The sequence below is a fragment of the Moschus berezovskii genome, chromosome 19 (assembly GCF_049115385.1).
Source record: "Moschus berezovskii isolate FMDL1 chromosome 19, NW_MosBer_1.0, whole genome shotgun sequence".
NCBI classification, from domain to species: domain Eukaryota; kingdom Metazoa; phylum Chordata; class Mammalia; order Artiodactyla; family Moschidae; genus Moschus; species Moschus berezovskii.
Genome location: NC_142478.1, coordinates 66,733,104 through 66,757,991, shown reverse-complemented (window position 1 = coordinate 66,757,991; position 24,888 = coordinate 66,733,104). Strand labels below are relative to the sequence as shown.

The 24,888-nt window shown below is 54.1% G+C and overlaps 1 protein-coding gene and 1 long non-coding RNA gene across 3 annotated transcripts in view; one reads left to right on the top strand and one right to left on the bottom strand.

The window, feature by feature from the left end:
* The window catches only part of FAM222A (family with sequence similarity 222 member A), a 58,543-nt gene extending 35,467 nt beyond the window's left edge, over positions 1-23,076 (top strand). The window contains exon 3 of the mRNA XM_055405374.2: positions 21,756-23,076. Within this exon, the coding sequence (XP_055261349.1) occupies positions 21,756-23,053 (1,298 nt within the window). The 3' untranslated portion in view covers positions 23,054-23,076. The remainder of the gene's footprint in view (positions 1-21,755) is intronic.
* LOC148774904 (uncharacterized) lies at positions 18,438-22,650 on the bottom strand. 2 transcript variants are annotated; one of them, XR_016035362.1, is made up of 4 exons: positions 22,535-22,650; positions 21,257-21,406; positions 19,459-19,630; positions 18,438-19,287 (listed from the first exon to the last, which is right to left on the bottom strand). It is a non-coding gene; the product is annotated as an uncharacterized LOC148774904 (long non-coding RNA). The 2 variants fall into 2 exon arrangements; XR_016035361.1 differs by having other exon boundaries at positions 19,282-19,630.
* Positions 23,077-24,888: the final 1,812 nt, after the last annotated feature.

Below are 24,888 nucleotides of genomic sequence, written 5' to 3'. Positions count from 1 at the left end.
ACTTCAGTGAAGTTTTCTTTGCCATATGATCTATGGTTTTTCTGTGAGTTTTATGACTTTTTATGGGAATTTGAAAAGATGTGGCTTTTTTTCAGGGCTCAGAGTTTAGTATTTACCAATTATATCTACACCATTAATTCAGTTCAGTTCAGTCACTCAGTTGTGTCCGACTCTTTGTGACCCCATGGACTGCAGCATGCCAGGCCTCCCTGTCCATCACCAATTCCCAGAGCCTGCTCAAACTCATGTCCATCGAGTTGGTGATGTCATCCAACCATCTCATCCTCTGTCGTCCCCTTCTCCTCCTGCCTTCAATCTTTCCCAGCATCAGGGTCTTTTCTAATGAGCTGGCTCTTTGCCTCAGGTGGCCAAAGAACTGGAGCTTCAGCATCAGTCCTTCCAATAAATATTCAGGACTGATTTCCTTTACAATTGACTGGTTTGATCTCCTTGCAGTCCAAGGGACTCTCAAGAGTCTTCTCTAACACCACAGTTCAAAGCATCATTTCTTCGGCGCTCAGCTTTCTTTATAGTCCAACTCTCACATGCATACATGACCACTGGAAAAACCGTAGCTTTGACTAGAGGGACATTTATTGGCAAAGTAATGTCTCTTTTTAATGTTGTCTAGGTTTGTCATAGCTTCTCTTCCAAGGAGCAAGTGTCTTTTAATTTCATGGCTGCAATCACCATCTGCAGTGATTTTGGAGCCCAAGAAAAGAAAGTCTATCACTGTTTTCATTGTTTCCCTGTCTATTTCCCATGAAGTGATGGGACTGGATGCCATGATCTTAGTTTTCTGAATGTTGAGCTTTAAGCCAGCTCTTTCACTCTCCTCTTTCACTTTCATCAAGAGGCTCTTTAGTTCCTCTTCACTTTCTGCCATAAGGGTGGTGTCATCTGCATATCTGAGGTTATTGATATTTCTCCCAGCAATCTTGATTCCAGCTTGTGCTTCATCCAGCCTGCCATTTTGCATGATAAAAGTTAAATAAGCATAGAAGTTAAATAAGCAGGGTGACAATATACAGTCTTGACATACCCCTTTCCCGATTTGGAACCAGTCTGTTGTTCCATGTCCAGTTCTATTGCTTCTTGACCAGCATACAGACTTCTCAGGAGGCAGATAAGGTGGTATGGCATTCCCATCTCTTGAAGAATTTTCCACAGTTTGTTGTGATCCACACAAAGACTTTGGCATAGTCAATAAAGCAGAAATAGATGTTTTTCTGGAACTCCCTTGCTTTTTCGATGATTCAGCGGATGTTAGCAATTTGATCTCTGGTGCCTCTGCCTTTTCTAAATCCAGCTTGAATATCTGGAAGTTCTCAGTTCACATACTGTTGGAGCCTTCTTGGAGAATTTTGAGCATTACTTTGCTAGCGTGTGAGATGAGTGCAATTGTGCAGTAGTTTGAACATTCTTTGGCATTGCCTTTCTTTGGGATTGGAATGAAAACTGACCTTTTCCAGTCCTGTGGCCACTGCTGAGTTTTCCAAATTTGCTGGCATATTGAGTGCAGCAATTTCCAGCATCATCTTTTAGGATTTGAAATAGCTCAGCTGGAATTCCATCACCTCCACTAGCTTTGTTCGTAGAGATTCTTCCTAAGGCCCACTTGACTTCTCATTCCAGAATGTCTGGCTCTAGGTGAGTGATCACACCATCGTGGTTATCTGGGTCATTGAGATCTTTTTTTGTAGAGGTCTTCTGTGTATTCTTGCCACTTCTTCTTAATATCTTCTGCTTCTGTTAGGTCCATACCATTTCTGTCCTTTATCGAGCCCATCTTTGCATGAAATGTTCCTTTGGTATCTCTAATTTTCTTGAAGAGATCTCTAGTCTTTCCCATTCTACTGATTTCCTCTGTCTTTTTGCACTGATCGCTGAGGAAGGCTTTCTTATCTCTCCTTGCTGTTCTTTGGAACTCTGCATTCAAACGGGTATCTCTTTCCTTTTCTCCTTTGCCTTTCGCTTCTCTTCTTTTCTCAGCTATTTGTGAGTCCTCCTCAGACAGCCAGTTTGCCTTTTTTGCATTCTTTCTCTTGGGGATGGCCACATTAATAGGTCTTGTGTATCTGTGCTTACCCGTCACGATAGAGAAATGGATTAGACGCCTGCTGGCAATGTGTGCCAGTCTACATCTCCTGTAGCTCTAAAGCTTTGGCCTTATGAATGGTGACGCAATGCTGTTTAACACACAGATATCAGTACCTTAAATCTCCATAGTGAATTGCATCCTTCTTGGCTGTATTTAATACTTTTTGGCCTGGATTCAATTTTATCTATTAAGATGGTAACCTCCTATTAAGATGCTTTTTTAATTCACAGTTTTTCTTGAAACCTTTGCCAGTCCTTTTATTTCAGCCTTTCTGAATTACTTTGTTTAGTTGTGACTCATATAATATAGAGTTGAATTAAGCTTTGTGATCCAATCTGAATGCCTTTTTAAAAAATATTTAATAGGAGAGTTTAGCCCATTTACATTTATTGATGCAACAGATGTCTGGTATTAGTTCAGTCATGCTGTGCTTTGTTTTAATTGCTTTGAAAAGTCTTTCCCCGTGTGATCTAAGTTCTCTGTGTACCTACTAATCATAGGAAGGGCTGGTATCCTTTTTCCAGTGGTGCAGTGTTAAACAGTTCCCTGATTTTCTATTTCTTTGACACGGCGTCTATTCCATCTAGTCTAAAATGAACAAAATGATGAAATTAGTGTATATCCTTCTCTCTATAGCATTTTCTCAGTGTTCGCGTCATCCTTTTAAACCTCTATTAACTGACTTCAGCTTTAAATATCTTTTGATCCCAGCTATTAAAAATGAGGGCACCTGTGTATTTATTTATACTTCTGATCCCCTCTCTCCCTTCTTATTGATACCATTACCTTACTCCCACGGGCTTGTGATGTTAGCATCTGGTTACATCCCCACAGGCCTTTCCATCCCAGGCTCCTAGATAAACAGGGGCTGTGCTCACCACCAGTTCCCTTGCCTTGTATTTTCCATCATCTGAAGTTGCCCTTCTACAGCTTAAGGCCTCCTGTGAACCACACTCCTGGAATCCCCACACGTTCAGCACGGTCTGTAACTTTCTACTTGAATGAGCAAAGAAATCATTCCTGGGTCACTCTGTTTCCTTGAGGATTTGTTTGTAGACCTTGTTCTGTTCTTTTCGACTGTTGAATGTTACCATGGAGAAGTTGAAGCCTGCTCTTTCCTCCTTTAGATTTCATTTTGATCTTTCCACATCTTTCATGCCATGACTTTCCTAGCCTGTGTCTTGGGGTTGACCGTTCAGAGTCTGTTTTTTCCTGGAGTCTGTGCAGATCCCAGACGTGTCTTCTGTTACTTCAGTTTCCTTCTTTTGTCTGTCTTCGCTATGCACCCTCTTCTGTTAGTGCCTTCCTAACTCTGTCTCCCTTGCATTTTGCTCACTCTTCATCCTGTTTTCTGTGCCACCTTTCTCCTCCCTGAGCTCATTCCATTTCTCCTTTTATAAGTTTTTTTATCCTACTCTTTGCATTTTTGCCTTAGAGAAACACTTACTACGTTGTTTGCTTCACAATGAAATATTTAGCCATAACCGTCCTCTCTTCTGTGGCCACATTTTTTTCTGATGCGAAGTGATTTTTTTTTTTTTTTTTTTGCCAACCATTATGGCCTTTTCCTTCCCTTTTCTTATATATTTTGATTAGGTCCTATGCTGGTTCAGTTTTGATTACTTGCCTCCGGAGGGTATTTCCAGGAAGACAAGGTGGGGGTGGGGGGGACCTAAGATGTTATATCAACATCCTCAGAACTGAAGGTCCTCGGACGGTGTTCTTTCGGAGATAGGGGTTTAGAGAAATATTTGTCTGCCTCATCAAAAACAGAACAATGACAGATAATCTGGAAGGGCCTTCGGTTTCAAGGAAAAATGTTTTTCATGCACAGCCCCTCTTCCCTCCTTTACACAGCCTCCAAGGAGAACATATTCTCTTTTATAAAATTAGATACTTCACTGAATAGATTGTCCGTGGCACATAATTCAGAAAGCATAAGAATTTACAGTGAAAAATAACTCCCCTTCCCAGAGGAAACCAGCATTAGCAGTTCCTTAAATATCCTCCTGAAAAATCCATACATGTAGGAGGGGCAGCAAATACCCTTTTATGTAAACATTCACAGCCCGACATGCTCCTCAGCGCCTTGCCTTTTTCTGCTTCCTGATGTAACCTGGAGATTACCTCCCACCTGACACGAAGTGTGCCCTCGCTGTATTCTGTTGCACAGGTGAGCATGGCGTTTTTACCCGTCTCTCCACTGGTGGACATTTAGGTTGTTTCTAGTCTCTTGTTCTTCCAAACAGGGCTGCAGTGAATACCACCTTCGCCCATGTATGTGTATCTATGCAAAAATAATATTCCAGGATGGGCTTGCTGGCTCAGACAGTCTGTGCATTTTCACCTCTGATTTTAACCACTGTCCAGGTGCCAGGGTTTCCTTCTTGCCCTCTGTTGCCAGCAGGCTGGAGGCAAGTGCTGGGCATGATGACCCGGGCTGGTGCTCCCTGCTCTAAGGCCGGAACCAGAGAATGTGGTGTGTGTGTGTGCTCAGTTGCTTCAGTCCTGTCTGATTCTTTGTGACCCTATAGACCATAATCCGCCAGGTTCCTCTGTCCATGGGATTCTCCAGGCAAGAACACTGGAGGGGGTTGCCATGCCCTCCTCCAGGGGATCTTCCCAACCCAGGGATGAAACCCAGGTCTCCAGCATTGCAGGTGGATCCCTTTACCATCTGAGCCACCAGGGAAGCCCAAGAATACTGGAGTGGGTAGCATATCCCTCCTTCAGGGGATCTTCCCAACCCAGGGATCGAACCCACGTCTCTTATGTCTCCTGCATTGGCAAGTGGGTTCTTTACCACTCACGCCACCTGGGAAGCCCCATGAGAATGTGGAGGGGCCATCAAAGATGTCCCACTTGCCCTGCCGGCTCAGACCCTTTGACGTCTTTGCACTTACTGGAAGAGTCGCTGACTCTGCCTGTAATTGAAGAGCACAGGAAAGAGGGCAGCAGGAATGGAGATAAGCAAATTGAATCGGGTGCCCTGCTGCCCGGTCAAGGCCTGGACAAGACTCCCGAGCACCCAGGCCTAGGCTGACCCACTTGTCCCCGTGGCGCCCCACCTCCTTCCCATCCAGGCAGACAGGAAGGGCTGGCCTTGAGCCCCATGGCCAGACCTCGGGCTGTGCTGTTTCTCACTAAAGGACAGAGGTCTTGACTGGGCCACATGCAGCGTGACCCTGGGTGAGCCCGTTGGCCTCGGGGCTGGCATGCTCCCTTCTGTGAAGCGGGGGGCCAGAGCACCTAAAAAGCCATCCCCTGTGATGATGATGGTGTCAGAAACCCAGTGGGGAGAAGACATGGCCCGGTCTGAGCCCCCCTCCTGCTTCTTCCTGGGTGATGGCATCAGAGCGGCCTGTCTGCACAGGGCTGCCCAGCACTGACCTCCACGAGCGCCCCGAACGTGCCCAGCGGACCAGAAATGGCTGCAGTTCACCCCTGGAACCTGTGGTCCAGCCGATGGAGGACCCAGGGGACGCAGGCAACCGCGTGTCCAGGAGCCCGGGCGGCTAGCTGCTGTAGCCAGTTCCAGCTGACTGGACAAAGTAACCTGGAGAAAGAAAAAGAAAGGGGGGGAATAAGAAGTGAGGCAAGGAGGGAAAGTCCATTCCCCTTTCCTACCTCAGGCCTGAGACCCGGGCTGCTCCCAGCTGGGCAGGGCCCGAACAGGACCCGCCCCCCCGGGGACCATCCCCCTAATGAATATTTGACTTTCTCACCATGGTTTTGATAACAAAGTTTGAGTCACGCTCCCCTGAGAGCAGGGGCCAGGCAGAGGGCCCCGGGTGGCAGGGTGGCAGCGCGGGGGCTTCACTGGGGCAGGGGATGGGGGTGGGGGGCCCAGCCGGCTGCCCCGGGAGAGGGTGTGAGCTTCCTCCCTCACTCTGCGGATCTTGGGGGAGGGGTGCAGCCTGTCCATGCCTTGGCCGGTCCTCTGTAGATCCTCTGTAGACGCGGGTATCGTGACTGCCCCGCCCTCGTCCCCATGAGCCCCCAGGGCACAGGCTCTGAGACCTGATGGTCTGGGGGGCAAATCCTGGCTGGCCCTGAAGGGGATGTGTGTGTGCTCTTGGGTGAGCGAGTAGCCCTCTCGGGGGTCGCAGTTTCCTCCACCTTGACGTGGGAATGAGAAGAAAAGGTGAGAACCCCCAGAGCCTGGCAACAGACTCAAACCCTCTACCTGCCCCCATCTCCCCCTGAGGTTGGGAGCCCTTTCCCCATACCCAGCCCGCAGAGGGACCACAGGTTCCCCAGCCTGTCTCTTGCGTCTTAAAGGGGAAAGCTTCCAAGGGCTGGTGAACCCAAGAAGGTCCTGGAGCAGATCTTCTCCCCAGTGCCCACTCCTCCTCACCCAACTCCCACCCATCACCCCCGAACCCAAAGGCTGGAGCCACCAGACCCCGTGAGTATTCCTGCAGGTACAGCTGCTTCCACTGACACTAATAAAATACAGAAGAAACAAAGCGATTTAAAATTCCAATAAAATGAAAAACCCACTGCTGGCCACGCAGCAGATTCAATTATGTAGCTGTTGCCAAGCGCAGCCCTGGAGATGGAGGGACAGTCCAGGGCCACGCCCACCTAGAACCGAGTCAGGAGGGAACGGAGGTGCAGAGGTGACAGCCAGGACAGGGCCGGGTGGAGGCAGCCCCCTTTTACAACTGAACGAATAAAAATAAGCTCTCAGCAAACTAGGACAACAGGCAACTACTTCTATTACAGAGGTTTCAATCACAGGCCACCACAAACCAACCCGACGGCTGATAAAGTCAGAGGAGGACAAAGAACCAAGTCACTGCCTTCCCACACTGTCCGGAGGTGCTGGCCAGCTCAGCAAGACAGAGAAAATAAGTTTTAAGGGTTAGAGAATCTGCCTGTGGTGTGGGAGACCCAGGTTCAACCCCTGGGTTGGGACGATCCCCTGGAGAAGGGAATGGCAACCCATTCCAGTATTCTGCCTGGGAAATCCCATGGACAGAGGAGCCTGGCGGGCTACAGTCCATGGGGTGGCAGAGTTGGACACAACTGAGCAACTAAGGATTAGAAGTTAAACTGCATAGAAGTTCCAAGAGAAGAATTCAGCAAGATTCTCAGAACATCAACATACAATATGAAGAACTTACTGTATAGCGCAGGGAATTGTACTCAGCATCTTATAATAACCTATAATAGAAAAGAATCTAAAAACATATATATATATATGATATTCATAAAAGTACACACACACACACACACACACATATATATATATAGTATACCCAAGGATCTATGCACATCCTTGTGTATACTTTTTTTTGGCTGCACCACATGGCTTGTGCGATCTTAGTTCCCCAACCAGGGACTGAACCCACCCTTTGGCAGTGAAAGTATAGAGTCCTAACCACTGGACCACCAGGGAAGTCCCTTGCATATGTTTTAAATCATCTCTAGATTACTTATACCTGCTGCTGCTGCTGCTAAGTCGCTTCAGTCATGTTCGACTCTGTGCGACCCCATAGATGGAAGCCCACCAGGCTTCCCCATCCCTGGGATTCTCCAGGCAAGAACACTGGAGTGGGCTGCCATTTCCTTCTCCAATGCATGAAAGTGAAAAGTGAAGGGATGTCGCTCAGAGGTGTCTGACTCTTAGCGACCCCATGGACTGCAGCCCACCAGGCTCCACCATCCATGGGATTTTCCAGGCAAGAGTACTGAAGTACAATGTAAATACTAGGTTCAGTTGAGTTCTGTCACTCAGTTGTGTCCGACTCTTTGCGACCCCATGGACTGCAGCATGCCAGGCCTCCCTGTCTATCACCAACTCCTGGAGTTTACTCAAATTCATGTCCATTGAGTCGGTGATGCCATCCAACCATCTCATCCTCTATTGTCTCCTTCTCCTGCCCTCAATCTTTCCCAGCATCAGGGGCTTTTCCAGTGAGTTGGTTCTTCACATCAGGTGGCCAAAATATTGGAGCTTCAGCATCAGTCCTTCCAATGAACACCCAGGACTGATCTCCTTCAGGATGGACTGGTTGGATCTCCTTGCAGTCCAAGGGACTCTCAAGAGTCTTCTCCAGTACCACAGTTCAAAAGCATCAATTCTTCAGCGATCAGCTTTCTTCACAGTCCAACTCTCACATCCATTCATGACCACTGGAAAAACCATAGCCTTGACTAGACGGACCTTTGTTAGTCTGTCACTGTTTCCACTGTTTGCCCATCTATTTGGCATGAAGTGATGGGACCAGATGCCATGATCTTAGTTTTCTGAATGTTGAGCTTTAAGCCAACTTTTTCACTCTCCTCTTTCACTTTCATCAAGAGGCTTTTGAGTTCCTCTTCACTTTCTGCCATAAGGGTGGTATCATCTGCATATCTGAGGTTATTGATATTTCTCCCAGCAATCTTGATTCCAGCTTGTGCTTCTTCCAGCCCAGCGTTCCTCATGATGTACTCTGCATAGAAGTTAAATAAGCAGGGTGACAATATACAGCCTTGACATACTCCTTTCCCTGTTTGGAACTGGTCTGTTGTTCCATGTCTGGTTCTAACTGTTGCTTCCTGACCTATAAGTTGCTTCCTGACATACAAATTTCTCAAGAGGCAGGTCGGGTGGTCTGGTATTCTCATCTCTTCCAGAATTTTCCACAGTTTATTGTGATCCACACAGTCAAAGGCTTTGTCATAGTTAATAAAGCAGAAATAGATATTTTTCTGGAACTCTATTGCTTTTTCCATGATCCAGCAGATGTTGGCAATTAGATCTCTGGTTCCTCTGCCTTTTCTAAAACCAGCTTGAACATCTGGAAGTTCACAGTTCACATATTGTTGAAGCCTGGCTTGGAGAATTTTAAGCATTACTTTACTAGTGTGTGAGATGAGTGCAATTGTGCAGTAGTTTGAACATTCTTTGGCATCGCCTTTCTTAGGGATTGGAGTGAAAACTGATCTTTTCCAGTCCTCTGGCTACTGCTGAGTTTTCCAAATTTGCTGGCATATTGAGTGCAGCACTTTCACAGCATCATCTTTTAGGATTTGAAATAGTTCAACTGGAATTCCATCACCTCCAGTAGCTTTGTTCATAGTGATGCTTCCTAAGGCCCACTTGACTTCACATTCCAGGATGTCTAAGTGAGTGATCACACCATCGTGATTATCCGGGTTGTGAAGATCTTTTTTGTATAGTTCTGTGTATTCTTACCACCTCTTCTTAATATCTTCTGCTTCTGTTAGGTCCATACCATTTCTGTCCTTTATTGAGCCGATCTTTACATGAAATGTTCCCTTGGTATCTCTAATTTTCTTGAAGAGATCTCTAGTCTTTCCTATTCTATTGTTTTCCTCTATTTCTTTGCATTGATCGCTGAGGAAGGCTTTCTTATCTCTCCCTGCTATTCTTTGGAACTCTGAATTCAAATGGGTATATCTTTCCTTTTCTCCTTTGCTTTTCACTTTTCTTCTTTTCACAGCTATTTGTAAGGCCTCCTCAGACAGCCATTTTAATTTTTTGCATTTCTTTTTCTTGGGGATGGTCTTGATCCCTGTCTCCTATACAATGTCACAAACTTCCGTCCATAGTTCATCAGGCACTCTATCAAATCTAGTCCCTTAAATCTATTTCTCACTTCCACTGTATAATCATAAGGGATTTGATTTAGGTCATACCTGAATGGTCTAGAGGTTTTCCCTACTTTCTTCAAGTCAAGTCTGAATTTTGCAGTAAGGAGTTCATGATCTGAGCCGCAGTCAGCTCCTGGTCTTTTCTTTGCTGACTGTATAGAGCTTCTCCATCTTTGGCTGCAAAGAGTACAATCAGTCTGATTTCGGTGTTGGCCATCTGGTGATGTCCATGTGTAGAGTCTTCTCCTGTGTTGTTGGAAGAGGGTGTTTGCTATGACCAGTGCATTCTCTTGGCAAAACTCTATTAGCCTTTGCCCTGCTTCATTCTGTACTCCAAGGCCAAATTTTCCTGTTACTCCAGGTACTTCTTGACTTCCTACTTTTGGATTCCAGTCCCCTATAATGAAAAGGACATCTTTTTTGGGTGTTAGTTCTAGAAGGTCATGCAGGTCTTCATAGAGCCATTCAACTTCAGCTTCTTCAGCATTACTGGTCGGGGCATAGACTTGGATTACTGTGATATTGAATGGTTTGCCTTGGAAACACACAGAGATCATTCTGTCATTTTTGAGATTGCATCTAAGTACTGCATTTTAGACTCTTTTGTTGACTATGAGGGCTACTCCATTTCTTCTAAGCAATTCTTGCCCACAGTAGCAGATATAATGGTCATCTGAGTTAAATTTACCCATTCCAGTCCATTTTAGTTCACTGATACCTAGAATGTCGACGTTCACTCTTGCCATCTCCTGTTTGACCACTTCCAGTTTGCCTTGATTCATGGACGACTGAAGTGACTTAGCAGCAGCAGCAGCATGGACCTGACATTGCAGGTTCCCATGCAATATTGCTCTTTACAGCATTGGACCTTGCTTCCATCACCAGTCACATCCACAACTGGGTGTTGTTTTTGCTTTGGCTCTGTCTCTTCATTCTTTCTGGAATTATTTCTCACTGATCTCCAGTAGCATACTGGGCGCCTACCGACCCGGGGAGTGCATAGTTGTAAAGATGATGCCGTTGATATGTAGGTGGTCGTAAACATGCTGTAAATGCTGAAAGTAGTTGCTGTGCGCAGCAAATTCACCTTTTGCTTTTTGGAATTTCCAGTCCTCCATTGAATCCTTGGATACAGAACCTGTGGATATGGAGGGCTGAGTGCATATTCATAAGGGATACTAGTCTATAGGTCGGGAAGATCCCCTGGAGGAGGAAATGGCAACCCACTGCAGTGTCCTTGCCTGGGAAATCTCATGGACAGAGGAGCCTGGCGGACTACAGTCCATGGGGTCACAAAGAGTCAGACACAACTGAGCGACTAAACAGCAACAACAAATACTAGCCTCACAGAATCGGTTTACAAATGTTCCCTCTGAGTCTCTTTTTTAGAAGAGTTTGTGGGGAAACTGGCATTAATTCTTTAAATGTTCCGTAGCATACGCCAGTGAAGCCTCATCCAGGCCTGGGCTTTTCTTGGTGGGTGTCCTGGTTTCTAGTTCAGTCTCTATTACAGGTCTATAAAGACTTTCTGTTTTGTATTAAGTAAGTTTGGGTAGTTTGTGTGTATCTAGGAATTGTCCATTTTATCTAAGTTATGACACTATTACACTTACTAAGGAACCTAAAATTATTAAATATTAAGGAATCTAAATTCACAAAAAGATAAAGAAATGACCTCTACGGATATGATGATAGTTTTTAAAGACTGAAATAGACTTAGAGTTACGTCCTGCACATGGAGATTTGATCCAGTCCCTCCCTGCTAGCCATCCTGTGCATAACCTGAAGACCGCACGTGGAAGTCGATAAAGAACAGAGGGTCACGAACAACCGGGGCGCTTCTGATGGAGAAGAGTAGGGGCCATTCTGCCGTGGCTTAAGGCTGAAGCTGTGCGACTGGCAAAGGGAAAGGGGGATAGAGCAGAGCATCTGGAGTGGGCAAAGCAGGCGTTGTGGGTCACGGGGGCTGGGGGGAGGGGGGAGGGGGGGTAGGCATCGCCAGGACACGGCTTATCCGAATGGAGTGAATGGCACTAGAGCCTTCCCCAGCACTACACCAGCAGGAACTCTGGGCAAACCAAAAAACCCACACCATGGGAAGCAGACAGCGGTAGCACCCAGGTCTGACCTCCAAGCCCCACCGGGGCAGTGGGCAGGGCTGGGGCAGGATTGAGTGGCTGGCAACCGCCTGGCCGGGCGTCTCCCCACCTCCTCCCAGCAGAGAGGCCGGAGAACAGCTGCTCCCCGCCCCCTCCTGGGCGGCCTCATTAGGGATTCTGCCGGTGCCACCAGCTAATTAGTGTCGCGTTAATTGAGCATTCAGAAGGCTGCCACCTCCAAGGGCAAGAGTGTCGACAGCAGAGGGGAATGCAGATGTGGGCTGGCTCCTCCTGGTGGGCTGGGGCCAGGCCCTCTGCCCGGGCACCCCGGACCCCCACCTCAACACAGATAACAACCGTCCACTTCCCGAGCTTTAGGGAAGAGGCAGCAGGCGGAAACTGGGAGGGCGTGAGAAAGAAACAGCATGCACTCAAGGCCTGCCGTGCTCAGGCGCCTGGCACACCTTTAATGGCCCCACCTCCCCCACCCCTCCTCCAGGAAAGCTGCAGTCAGCCCCCATCACAGTCACAAAGCCTGAGGTCCACCAAGGGCGGGCGGGGGGTGTCCAGTGGCTCAACAGGAAGTGCATGCGACTGCCCAGGGACTGGCGTCTGTCCAGTAGGCGCCTGGGCTCCCACCACAAAGCCTGGCACGTGGGAGCAGGAATCCTGGACTGGGGTCCTGGCCTGGCCACCCGCATCCCCCTTCTTGATGGGCAAGTACCGCGTGCCTGCCGGGACCGAGTTCCCCAGATGTGTCTGCCCCTTCAGCCCCGTACAGGTGAGAAACAGGCTCTCACGCCCGGCCGCTGCCCAAGGTCACCCCCAGGAGTGGCCGAACGAGGCGTCAGCCATGGGCCTGCCTCCAGCCGGGGTCCCACTGTTCACCTCTCCCCGGTCTCAGCAGCACAGCCCCCCACCCTCCACCCAGGCTCCCCCCACCTCCAACTTCTGGAAGGCAGGCTGCCACTGAGGTCTCCCTGTAGCCACATTAAACCCCACTCAAAGGGCTGCTTTTAATTGGCTTAATATACTCGTTAATAACTGCATCTATTTAACACACCTGTAAAAGACCCATAACATTAACTTAATGGCAGCAACGGCTTGCCCGCACTGCCAGCCAGCCAGGCAGCCTTTCATATTTCCCGACAAGGAGGGGCCACGCTGGGTGGGCGGGCAGGGGCGGGAGCGGCCCGGGTCACAAAGGGGCCACCTGTGTCTCTGTACACGGGATCCGGGCTCTGGCTGGCGGCTTCCCTTGCAGGCTTTCGGATATTCACTGGAGCCCACACCATCATTCATGCAATGCTCCCGGGGCACCTGCTGTGGTTCCAGGCATTCTTTCAGGCATGAGGGTGCTGAGAAAGAGCAGGGCCTGCCCTCAAAGGTCCCCTAATCCAGCCCAAGAGACAAGCCAACAGCTACAGCAGGCAGTGCATGGGGCAGGCAGGGAAGGCTGCCTGGAGGAGGGGGCATCTCAGCTGAGACCAAGAGGGGCAGAGTCAGCAGATGAGGGGGTAGGTGAAGACCTGACCGCCTCTTCCTCCTCCTGGTGTGTAATTCAGGCATCTACTGTGTGCCAGGCACCACACGGACCATTCCATCCCACCCCAGATACCCCTTCCATATCAGATCCTGGGGAGACCTGGACATGGGGCACTTCTTCCCAGGGTGTGGGGTGTGGGAGATGGACGCAAGATGAGCAGGGTGTCCGGGCCATCAGCATCACCCTGAGAGAACCCATCCAACTGTGGTGTCCACGGTGCCCAGTGATTGACAGCAGGGGTCTGAGACATGAATGCCCGGGGCTTGAGTCCTGGCTCACAGATCCTTTCTCTGCCACCAGAAGTCTCAGACCGGCAGTGCCGCAAGCCACAGCCCACCCACTGGTGTGTAGTGTGTCCTGCTGGTATCTGAACACTCAGAAGTGCTTCCCTCTGGGCATGGCACGCCTCCCCCACCCCGCCTCGGTCCCTGCCCCTCTGGGGCCTCCAGCTCATTTGCAGTCCGTCTGTCTGCCAGTGGTCAGCAGAAACGTGCAGATTTGTGCCTGCAACCCCCGCCTGCAGCCCTGTTCCGTGAACATCCCACTCCTCTTCCGAAATGCAGGACCTACCTCCCAGGGCCTCCACGGGGCTGGCAGAAGGGTGAAGCTGTGGGTGTTTGGCGCAATGCCGGGCCCAGAGATGACCCTCAACAGTAGGGGCAGGCATTCAGCATGTAAAGGAGATCTGGGGACACCGTGCAGGGGACAAGGGGTGGGGATCCTGCAAAGGGAGCACAGGGCCAGCTGGCCTAAATGCCACCCTGAGCAGTTCAGGCTTCATGCCAATGGGGGCTCACGGGAGGGTCTTACAGGGAAAGGCAGTGCAGGCTTTAGTGGATTGCTCACCAACAACCCGGGCACCTCTGAGGGCAGGCACCCTTGACAGTGCTGAGAACAGCTCTTCAAGGTCAGCGACAGCAGTCTCATCCCCATTCTACACAAGAGCAAACCGAGGCTCAGAGAGGGGCGGTGGCCCACCTAGGGTCACACGGCCAAGTGAGTGTGGCAGGCCAGGATTTGACCGTGAGGCCTTCCCAGAACACGGCTGACTGCCCTCTGTGCGCTGGCCAGGAGCAGACGCTGGCTGCCCACGCGGGGGCGCCAGGGAGCCCCGGGCTGCTCACCCCCAACCCCACCCCCGCCGGCCTGGCAGTTACAGAAAAGCACAGAGGAGAAGAAAAACTCCTCCTTCCCAGGCTAGACAGTGCTGGCATCCAGGGCCTTTTCCCTTGGTGTCTTGGTCTGACCCCCTTTGAGAGGGAAGGAGGGAGGCAGATGGCCCCCTCTGTGGCCTCTTCCCTCGTCAGAGCCCCCCGACACCCAGCTCAGTGCATGGCGGGGCTCTCCTGGGCGCTCTTCCAGGACAGTCGAGCTGCTCCCAGGGTGACCTCTTCTGTTTCCCACCCAGGAACCTCTGAGGGGTTGCGTTAAAACCCTCCTCAGCTCCCAGCCCTCCCACATGGAGCAAAGCCCGGGTCCCCTCAGTGCCCTGCACCCCAAGGCCCTCCATGCGCCCCCGCCTCTCTGGTCCATCTCCTACAACCACCCCTCCGGCTCCGCTGCCCCACACGAGCCCGTCTGCTCCCCCATCAGAGTCCACGGGGCTCACCCCTTCACCTTCCGCTCTCCTGAGGGGCCACTTAAACCAGGGAAGCCTCACTGCTGACCGCTGTGTCGAGACCAGGCTCCCCCATCCTGTCCCTCTGCGACCCCCACTCCCAGCTGTCCCGGCCCCTCTGTCTGCGTAGCAGGTCGCCCCAAAGCCCAGTGGCCTCACACTCCGTGTCATACGCCCAGACCATAGAGGGCACGGTGGGGTGGGGTGTCTGCGCCGTGATGTCACTGGGGACGGGGTTGAGGGGAGGCAGCCCTGCTGAAGACCCAGGCCCAGGCTGGAATCTTGGGAAGGCCTGTTGTTCAGTCACTTAGTCGTGTCTGACTCTTTGCGACCCCATGGACTCCAGCAGGCCAGGCCTCCCTGGCCCTCCCCATCCCCCAGAGTTTGCCCAAGTTCATGTCCACTGAGTCAGTGATGCCATCCAACCATCTCATCCTCATCCGCTCTCTTCTCTTTCTGCCCTCAACCTTTCCCAATGTCAGAGGGCCTGCTCCTTCATAAATTGGGTGGTGGATGCCAGCTTTTGGGGTTTCGGGACACTGAAACACCCATACATGGCTTCTCCACGTGGCCCGAGCTTCCCAGACCAGGAATGGACATCCTGAGAGGGAGAGATCCACTGGATCTCAGGTGGAAGCCATATATACCTTTAGGACTGAGCTGCAACACTCACCAGCACCATTTCTGCTACCTTCATTCATTAAAATTGAGTTGCTTAGTTCATGTTTAAGTGGAGGAAAGTTAGGCTCCATTGCCCATGGGGAGAAGTGCCAAAGAACTGTGGGCGTGTTTTAAAACTACTGCACCTGGGGACTTCCCTGGCGGTCCCATGGTTAAGACTCTGCGCTTCCAATGCAAGAGGGCACCAGTTAGATCCCTGGTTGGGGGGTACTAAGATTCCACATGCCGCTCAGTGTGGCCAAAATAATAATAAGAAAAAATCATGTTGAGAAATCGCCTGACTTAAAGAGTCCTATAGAACTTCAGGTTAAACTACCTTTAAAAATGACCACATCTGCTGTCTCCTTCACAGGGCTGTCACTGCCTGACACATACATTACTGTCTATCTCCCTGAACTTGGGCTTCCCTGGTGGCTCAGCAGTAAAGAATCCACCTGTCAATGAAGGAGATCTGGGTTCGATCCCTGGGCCAGGAGGATCCTCTGGAGAAGGAAATGGCAACCCACTCCAGTATTCTTGCCTGGGAAATGCCATGGACGGAGGAGCCTGGTGGGCTCCATTTCATGGGGTCGCAAAGAGCAGGACACAACTGAGTGACTAAACCACCACCACTACCCCCGACTAGCTCCAAGAGGGTAGGCACTTCAGTTCGCTTTGCCTGCTGCTCGTCTCCAGGCCTAGGATGGTGCCTGCGTGCAGGAGGGGCTTGGGAAGTACCCGAGGCATGCCGGCCTGGGTGGGGGTGTGTCTCCACAGGGCTGTCACTGGCTTCATTCCTCCCAAGAGTGGAGACTAGTGGGTAACAGGGGCTCCCAGGCTGGACAGGTTCCTTCTGGCTGTCCACAGCCTCGTCGTGCGTTCAGCAAGGCTTCCCTGAACAGTGGACACGCCAGCTCCAGAAGCCCCGTCTGCTGGGGGAGCAGGATGAGCCCAGGGCAGGCGGCGTCTGCCTGCAGCCATACCAGGCAACTACCGAACCTTCGCCGGGGTCCCCTGACCCAGCTCGGGGAATCCAGGAACGTAAGGCCTGCAGGGCCACAGGTCCCTTCGTCTGCCCCCTCCCCCTGGGCAGGTAGCACCGGGCAGAGCTCCCCTGGACACGTGCTCACCTTTGGGTGGCCCTTCACTGTGTAGAAGCCCACCGCAGACAGCTGGCTTGGCTGGTTGCTCTGTGAAAGGCCTTTTTTGTGCCATGATATTTGTCAGAACGGGGCTGTGCGATGCCCCTGAATGCTAGCGGCTGGGCTCACCTCCAGGCGAGGGTCTGGAGCCTCTTCCTGCAGGGGCTCAGAGGCCCTGCCTGGCCCGAGTGACCAGGGACCCCTCACCCCCAAGCTGCGGCCGCTGTGCTCTGCTGGGCAAGGCTGCATTTGAGGCCCCAGGTGGCTCAGGAGAAAGCCCTTCGGGAACAAGGTGTGAAGTAGTAGAGGCTGCAGATGCCAAGGCTCACGGGGCGCGGTGATCACGCCAGGTTTGGAACGGGGTGACTCTGGTCCATGGTCACGTGAAGGCGAGCACATGTCCAGGGGAGCTCTGCCCAGAGCCGCCTGCCCGGCCGCGTGTCCTTGGACGGAACGCCTCTCGCCTCTCTGAGCCTCCAGGCTGACCTGATGGTCCCTCCTCAATACTGTCTGCCTCCCGAGTCTATGGCAGAAGGCGGTGAGGGGGGCCGCAGGGGAGCCTCCTGGGTCTCCCAGCCTTGGCTGGGGCCCGCCTTGGGGTACAGGGGGAGGTGACAATGACACGGAAGCCGAGCCCCAGCTCTGCCCTCGCCAGCTGTGTCTCAGGGAGGTCCCATTTCCTTCCTCTGTAAGATGGGGGCCCGGATCAGTTATCCACTGCTATGTGGCAAGTCGCTCCAGAACTTAGTGGCTTAAAGCAGGGGTCCCTACCCTCCAGGATTTAATGCCTGGTGATCGGAGGTGGAGCTGATATAATACTAGAAATAGAGTGCACAGTACATGTAATGAGCTCGAATCATCCCAAAACCATCCCCGCCCTCCCCCCTCCCCCAGCCCTGTCCAGGGAAAACTTCTCTTCCATGAAACTGGCCCCTGGTACAGGAAAGGCTGGGAACCGCTGGCCTAAACGAGTCAGTCGCTATATACTCTCTCCTGGTTTCCAAGGATCAGGAGCCCCTAGCTTGTAGATCTGCTCCGTGTCTCTCGTGAGGCTGCGGGCAGTTGTCGGCAGGGGCTGCAGTCACCCGAAGGCCTCCCCAGGATGGCTCATGTGGCTGCTGGACCTCCCCGCAGGCTGCTCCTGTGTCAGCACAGGCAGAGCAAGTGATCCCGCCCTGGATGTCTCGCTCCTTCCCTTCCCCGGTATCTCGCAGGCCACACCGGTCAGCCCCATCGGAAGTGGAAGGGCGTGCATACCGCAAGGCAAGCACCACTGGGGTCTGGCGACAGGTCTTGGAGGCTGCCTGCCAAATGCCACAACTTGTCTGCTGCCTTATCTGTGAAATGGGACCGCCTTCCAACCCCTGGGAGCTAAATGCTGCGAACAAGAGGCGCGGGGCAAAGCTGTAGGCCCAGAGCCTCGCACATATTAAGCGCTCACAGAGGACAGCCTCTCGGGGTACCACCACCATTGGCTCCCACAAACACTGGAGGGACCCCAACTGGCTGAGAGCCCTGCTGACCAGCAGGGGGCCAGGCGGGCCCCTCCTGTCCATGAATGGGACCCAGAAACAGGCATTGCCGGGTTTTTTTTTTCGCCTCCTTCTTCTTCTTAAGGTTTTAAACACCTAATTTATTCCATCCGTTAGATAGATTTTGTAGATTTAATCATTTTCACAGTTGGTGGCTCATTGGATACTCAAGATAAACTCCAAATGAAAGTATAACGGTGAGGACAAATGAGTTTTCACACCACAAGGGCAGAAACTTGCTTGGGAAGAGAGTTTAAGGGGAACAAAAATACATACAGATATCATTTTCCTCCCGGCAGCCGCTTTTGCTGACTATAGTAGGTTACCACAGTTAATTTCACCAGTTTTGTTCATCTGTAAAATTGCATAAAAGTGACATTTTTGTGCTCATTATAGCAACTGCTGATTTATGGCTGGTAAATGAAGAACTGGGCCCTTTTTTGTGGGACTCTCCGAGCGGCGCTAAGTGCCCATGAAATTGCTTGTATAATGTAGTTTAAATCCAATCTCAGAGAAAGATTCCCCCGTTGGCCAAAGTGACATTTCCATTCTCCACACCGAGTTTATTTTAGGCCACTTGTGGGGTGGGGGGCGGCGGTTGCCCCAGGCAGGGTCAGGATGGGGGACCTGGGTCAGCTCCACCCGCCCAGCTCTCACTGAGGCCACAGGGATGGGTGGGTACGCTGTCACCAGCCTCCTCCTTCCCCGCTGCCCTGCCCAGCTCAGGGCAGAGGAACACGGTCCTCCTGATACACGGTCTTCCTGCCCTGCCCCTCCCCGGCCGAGAACCTTCCATGGCCGCTGAGGCCTTGGCCCAGGGCTCCCGAGGCAGCATGGCTGACCCCGCATCCAGGCAGTTCCTTGTGGCCGGGTCTCTGTCCTGGGCACCGCATCCCTGACCGGTACCCACGAGAGGCCATGAGACCCTCTCCCCAAGTTAGGACGACAGAACTTGTCTGCGGACGACATGGCCAGTGTACCCTGGGGACAGAACCATCGGGAATTCCTGCCCCACGGTGAAGAGGCCCTGCTCAGGCCTGACGCCCTCCTGAGCTGCCCGGGGTGGTCTTTCCTCCCAGCACGCCTGCCCTGCGCTTCTGCTCCTTCTCTGGCTTATCATTCCCGCGGGGGCACACTGCCTCGCCTCCTCACCTTTGCCCGTGTGACTTCTGCCTGGAATGCGTTCCTCTCCCCTTCAGCCCCGCCTTAGCAGAGATGTTCTTCTTTCCAGAATGTCTCTGGAGCCCCTGGGGGTGAGGCTCCCCTGTGTCCCCACGCTCCCTCGGTTTGCTCAGATTGGCTGTGAGTCCTCGAGGGTGTCTGCCTGCCAATGTGGGAGACGTGGGTTCAATCCCTGGGTGGGGAAGATCCCCTAGGAGAAGGAAATGGCAGCCCACTCCAGAGTTCTTGCCTGGAGGATCCCCCGGACACAGGAGCCTGGTGGGCTACAATCCATGGGGTCGCAAAGAATCAGACACAATTTAGCAACTGAGCACATATGCTTGCATCTCGAGGTGTTGGGGGCAAGGCTCGGGGAAGGTGGGGTGTGGCGGGTCACCTTCCCGTTGGTGGGGAGGCAGTGGGGCTTGCACTCGGTCCCAGCCACGAAGCCAGGCCCACCTATGCAAATGCCCTGCCCCTTCCTCTCCCGGGAAGACCCTTGTTGTGCCGGGCAGACGGGGAGGGTCATAAAGTGGAGAGACCCACTCCTGCTGAGCCTCCGCCACCCAACGTGTTAAACCTCATAGCAGCCAGGAGAGGCAGTGTTAGCAGCAGCATAAACCCATTTTACAGGTGAGGAAACTGAGGCTCAGGGTGGTGAACCCTTCCCTCCCCTCCCCAAGACTCACTGCTGGGCTCCAGGGGATGCCCTTGGTGGGGGAGGAAGGCAGTGTGCCATGAGGACTTGTAGGGTCCTCCATGCCCAAGGGCCCAGCCAAGTCTCGGTCTCCCAGCGCCTGCTGTGTGCTGCACCCCCTGATGGGCCGCTTGGCACGGACGTTCCCCGAGCCTGCCCTGCAGACCTGGCACAGTCATCCCCATTCCACAGGTGGGGAAACTGAGGCTCAACCAGACCAGCCAGTTGTCCAAGACTCCACCCAGGCTGCCAGCTCCAAAGCCCTGGGTCTCTCCACCCGCCTCCTGCAGGCCCCTTGCTCCCCTCCCCACTGCAGAGAGGGTCGCGGACAGCCCCGAGGAAGCTCTCAGGACTGGGAGGGGCTCTGGAGGGGAGAAGGGGGTCTGCCCGCCAGTCACCTGCTTCCCCCGCTGCAGGGGCCAGTTGTGCCCACCGACAGTGGGGACAGCTGGCCTGTCACACAGAGTATACCCTTCAGGGAATCCCCTAGTGGTCCACTAGTTAGGACTCGGTGCTTTCACTGCCGAGGGCCCGAGTTCAATCCCTGGTCACAAAACTAAGACCCCACGTGCAGCACAGCATAGTCAAAAAAATAAAAATTTAAAAATAAAATAGCTCAGTTGGTAAAGAATCCACCTGCAATGCAGGAGACCCCAATTCAATTCCTGGGTTGGGAAGATCTGCTGGAGAAGGGATAGGCTACCCACCCCAGTATTCTTGGGCTTCCCTGGTGGCTCAGCTGATAAACAATCTGCCTGCAATGCAGGAGACCTGGGTTCGATCCCTGGGTTGGGAAGATCACCTGGCGAAGGGAAAGGCTACCCACTCCAGTACTCTGGCCTGGAGAATTCCATGGACTGTATAGTCCGCGGGGTCGCAAAGACTCAGACACAACTGAGCGACTTAGCACACAGAAATGACCCAAACGCCACCAGCAGTAGGAAGGACGAGCAGAAAGAGTGTGTCCTGCAGTCACACTCCAGTACCCCGAGGCCATGAGAAGGGACAGGCCCTGCCCCCACAGCTCCCCGGATGAACCTGGAAAAGTAACCTTGAGTGGGAGAGACCCGACAGTGTGTGATCCCTGCTTACCTGTGCCAACACCAGGAGTGGCCAGGAGTCTGGCGGGCCTTCCCCTCGGTCCCCTTGCTGTGGTTCCCGTCTGAGGACTGGTGCAGGGGTTGCTCCGGGGACTGACCATTGGCCCCCCCTCCCCTGACCTGAGTGTCACACGAGTGTGTTCTGTGTGTGAAAGTGCAGTAAGTCTGTGATGAGTGCAGTTTCCTTGACATACTTTACGCTGTGATGCAAAGCTTTAAAATTTAGAAGGGGGAACTTTCCCGGAGGTCCAGTGCTTTAAGACTCTGTGCTTCCAACTGCAGGGGCCCTGGGTTCGATCCCTGGTCGGGGAACTAAGCCAATTTTTTTTTTTCTTTTTAATTTAAAAAAGTTGAATGAATGAAGGAGCAAGTGAGGGACTGGAAAAAGCAAGGGAGAGGCGGCTGGGGAGCCCTTCCAGGGAGCCGTAGGGGGCGCGGCCTGCGGGCCGGCCCTCACCTGTGCCCCCTCCCCTCCCCGTGTCTCCCTGCAGGCGAGACGGTGGCCAGCTCCATGCATTCCTCCCGCTACCCGAGCCCGGCCGAGCTGGACGCCTACGCCGAGAAGGTGGCCAACAGCCCGCTCTCCATCAAGATCTTCCCCACCAACATCCGCGTGCCCCAGCACAAGCACCTCAGCCGCACGGTCAACGGCTATGACACCAGCGGCCAGCGCTACAGCCCCTACCCGGCGCACGCGGCTGGCTACCAGGGCCTGCTGGCCATCGTCAAGGCCGCCGTCTCCTCCTCTGGCGCGGCCGCGCCCGCCGGGCCCGCCAAGAGCGTGCTCAAGAGCGCCGAGGGCAAGCGGACCAAGCTGTCGCCGGCCGCCGTGCAGGTGGGCGTCGCGCCCTACCCCGCGCCCAGCACGCTGGGGCCCCTGGCCTACCCCAAGCCGCCCGAGGCGCCCGCCCCGCCGCCCGGCCTGCCCGCTGCCGCGGCCCCCGCCGCCGCCGTCATCCCCCTGCCCGGTCGCGGCCTGCCCCTGCCGCCCTCCAACCTGCCCTCCATCCACAGCCTCCTCTACCAGCTCCACCAGCAGTGCCAGGCCCCCGGCGCCGCGCCCGCCGCCTGCCAGGCCGTGCCCGGGCCCCCGCCCAGCCCGGCCAAGCACGGCCCGGTGCCCGGCTTCCCGCGCGCGGCCTACTCGGCCACGGCCGGCCCGCCCGAGTGCCGGAAGGGCGCCGAGCTGGGCCAGGGGAGCACGCCCGCGGCCTTGACGTTGGCCGGGGCCGCCAAGCCCGCGGGCTACGCGGACGGCGGCCTGGATTACCTGCTGTGGCCCCAGAAGCCGCCGCCACCGCCGCCCCAGCCCCTGCGGGCCTACGGCGGCAGCGCGCTGGCCAGCAAGTCCCCCGAGGCCTGCGGGGGGCGGGCGTACGAGCGGGCCAGCGGGTCGCCCCTCAACTGCGGCGTGGGGCTGCCCGCCAGCTTCACCGTGGGCCAGTACTTCGCCGCCCCCTGGAACAGCGTGCTGGTGACCCCCACCAGCGACTGCTACAACCCCGCGGCTGCGGCGGCGGCGGCGGCGGCGGCCGGGACCGAGCTGGGGCCGGGGGCGGCCCGGGAGCTGGCGGGGCCCCCGGCCGAGACCCTCTCGGGCCTGCCCAGCAAGAGCGTGTGCAACACGGCCGTGCTCAGCAGCAGCCTGCAGTCACTGGAGTATCTCATCAATGACATCCGGCCGCCCTGCATCAAGGAGCGCATGCTGGGCAAGGGCTACGAGACGGTGGCCGTGCCCCGGCTGCTCGACCACCAGCACGCCCACATCCGCCTGCCCGTCTACAGATAAGGCCGGCCCGGCACACGCACGGACCGAGGGGCAGGGCGCCGAGGAGGCGGGGGGGTGGGCGGGGAGAGGAAGGCCGCAGAACAGGGTGGGCGGCATGCGGGGCGATGGGGATGGGGGACAACCCGGCCCCGAGTGCCCCCCCCCCCGTGATGTCCACAGGGAAGCCAGGCTGGCGACTCGCCAGCTGCCGCCGAGGGGGAGTTGGCCAGGTGACCTCTCGCTCGCTGATGCCCCTCCCCACCATCGGCTGCCCCGGCCCGCCCCCCAGGGAGGCCTAGGGGCAGCCACCCCCAGGTCCATGCCTCCCTCCATCCAAGCTGGCGGAGGCCGGGAGAGAACAGAAGCGGTTCTTCCCGGCTGTCCAGGAGAGGGGCTCAGGCCGCAGAGGGGCGCAGGAGGAAATGTGATGGCCTGGGGGCGGGGTGGGATCGGAGCAGGCCCCTCCCCCCAGACTTAGCTCCTCCCTCTTGAGGTCCCAGTCTCCAGGAGAAAGAGCAAAGGGGGCCCACAGCGCCCCCCTCCACTGCCCCCTCCCCGTGAAGACCAGACTACAAGAGGCTCCGAGGAATGCTGGTCCCCCTGCTCCTCCCCTTCCCATCATGCCTTCCCCACACAGAATCCCATCTCCATTCTCCAAACCCTGGACCACCACCTTCCCCCTTCCCACCAGGACCTCTTATGGGGGCGCTGCCGGGCACAGTTGTGCAGGTTGTGTACTGCACAAGGGAAACTCATCCGAGGAGACGTCATTTGCATTCTAGACATGTGTGTTTATGACAGCAAATTTTCTGAACCTCGAGGAAGGGGCGGCATTGACCTATTCGCACAAAGGCGCCATAGGGGCTAACAGTGTCAGAGGGCTCAGACCCTGCTTCCTTCAGGGGTCCTCCCAGGAGCCAGTGCCGGGGCAACCTGCTGGTTTTAACTGGGAGATCCAATCCACCCCCTTTTCCTGCAAGCCACCCTCCAAGGCCTGCCCCACACCACTTGGGAGGGGGGGATCAGGCAGGCATGGGGGGGCCCCCCATTAAGTCCCTAAGGCCCAATTTCCCCAAGTCCTGGCCCCTCTGGCACTCTGGAAGCGGTACTGTATCTCTCTCCAAGGCCTGTTCAAGCACTAAGTGCATTTACGAATCTCTGAGAATGTTTTTTTTTATATACTAAAATTGACCATTATATTCTACTGTGAGAAGTACGGTCTGCACTATATTGTTTTAAAAACGAAGAGAAAGAAAAAAAAGGAAAACACAGATGGTGTCTCAGCTGTGGGATTGTTTCGTTAAGCTCTTGTCTTCCTTCGTTCGTTCTTCCTTCCTCCACCGCCCCCAACCCTTCCCCCGCCAGGAGTAAATCGGGCTGTCTTCTCCCCGCAACGGGGCTCGGAGCCCTGGGGAGCAGGCCAGGAGCCTCCCAGCACCCCCTCTGGCAATGTTGCATTTGCTCCCCTAGGTCTTCTGACCCTGTTAGCCACTTGGCAGGGCCAGCGACCGGTCCATAGGGCAGCCGAGACAGAGCCGAGCCCAGGCCCTTCTGGATCACTCCCTGAGGGGCACGGAGGTGGTCTGGGGTTAGTGTCCCCCCTGCGTCACTAAACTCCCTCCTCAGTGCCTGGCACCCTCTGTGCGTCCCCGTACACAGTGTGTCTTGGGGACAGGCCAAAGTGGCTGAGAAGTGGCCATCTCCCTGGCCAGCCCCAGCACATACCCACCCCATGCCCCAGGGGCCTGGGGATGTCCAGGAGACCTCCCTTGCCCCGGGATGCTCAGCGTGTATCAGACGCTTACTGGGCATTTTCCTTTACACAGCATCTCTTGGGAGCCTGGCCACTGCTTGTA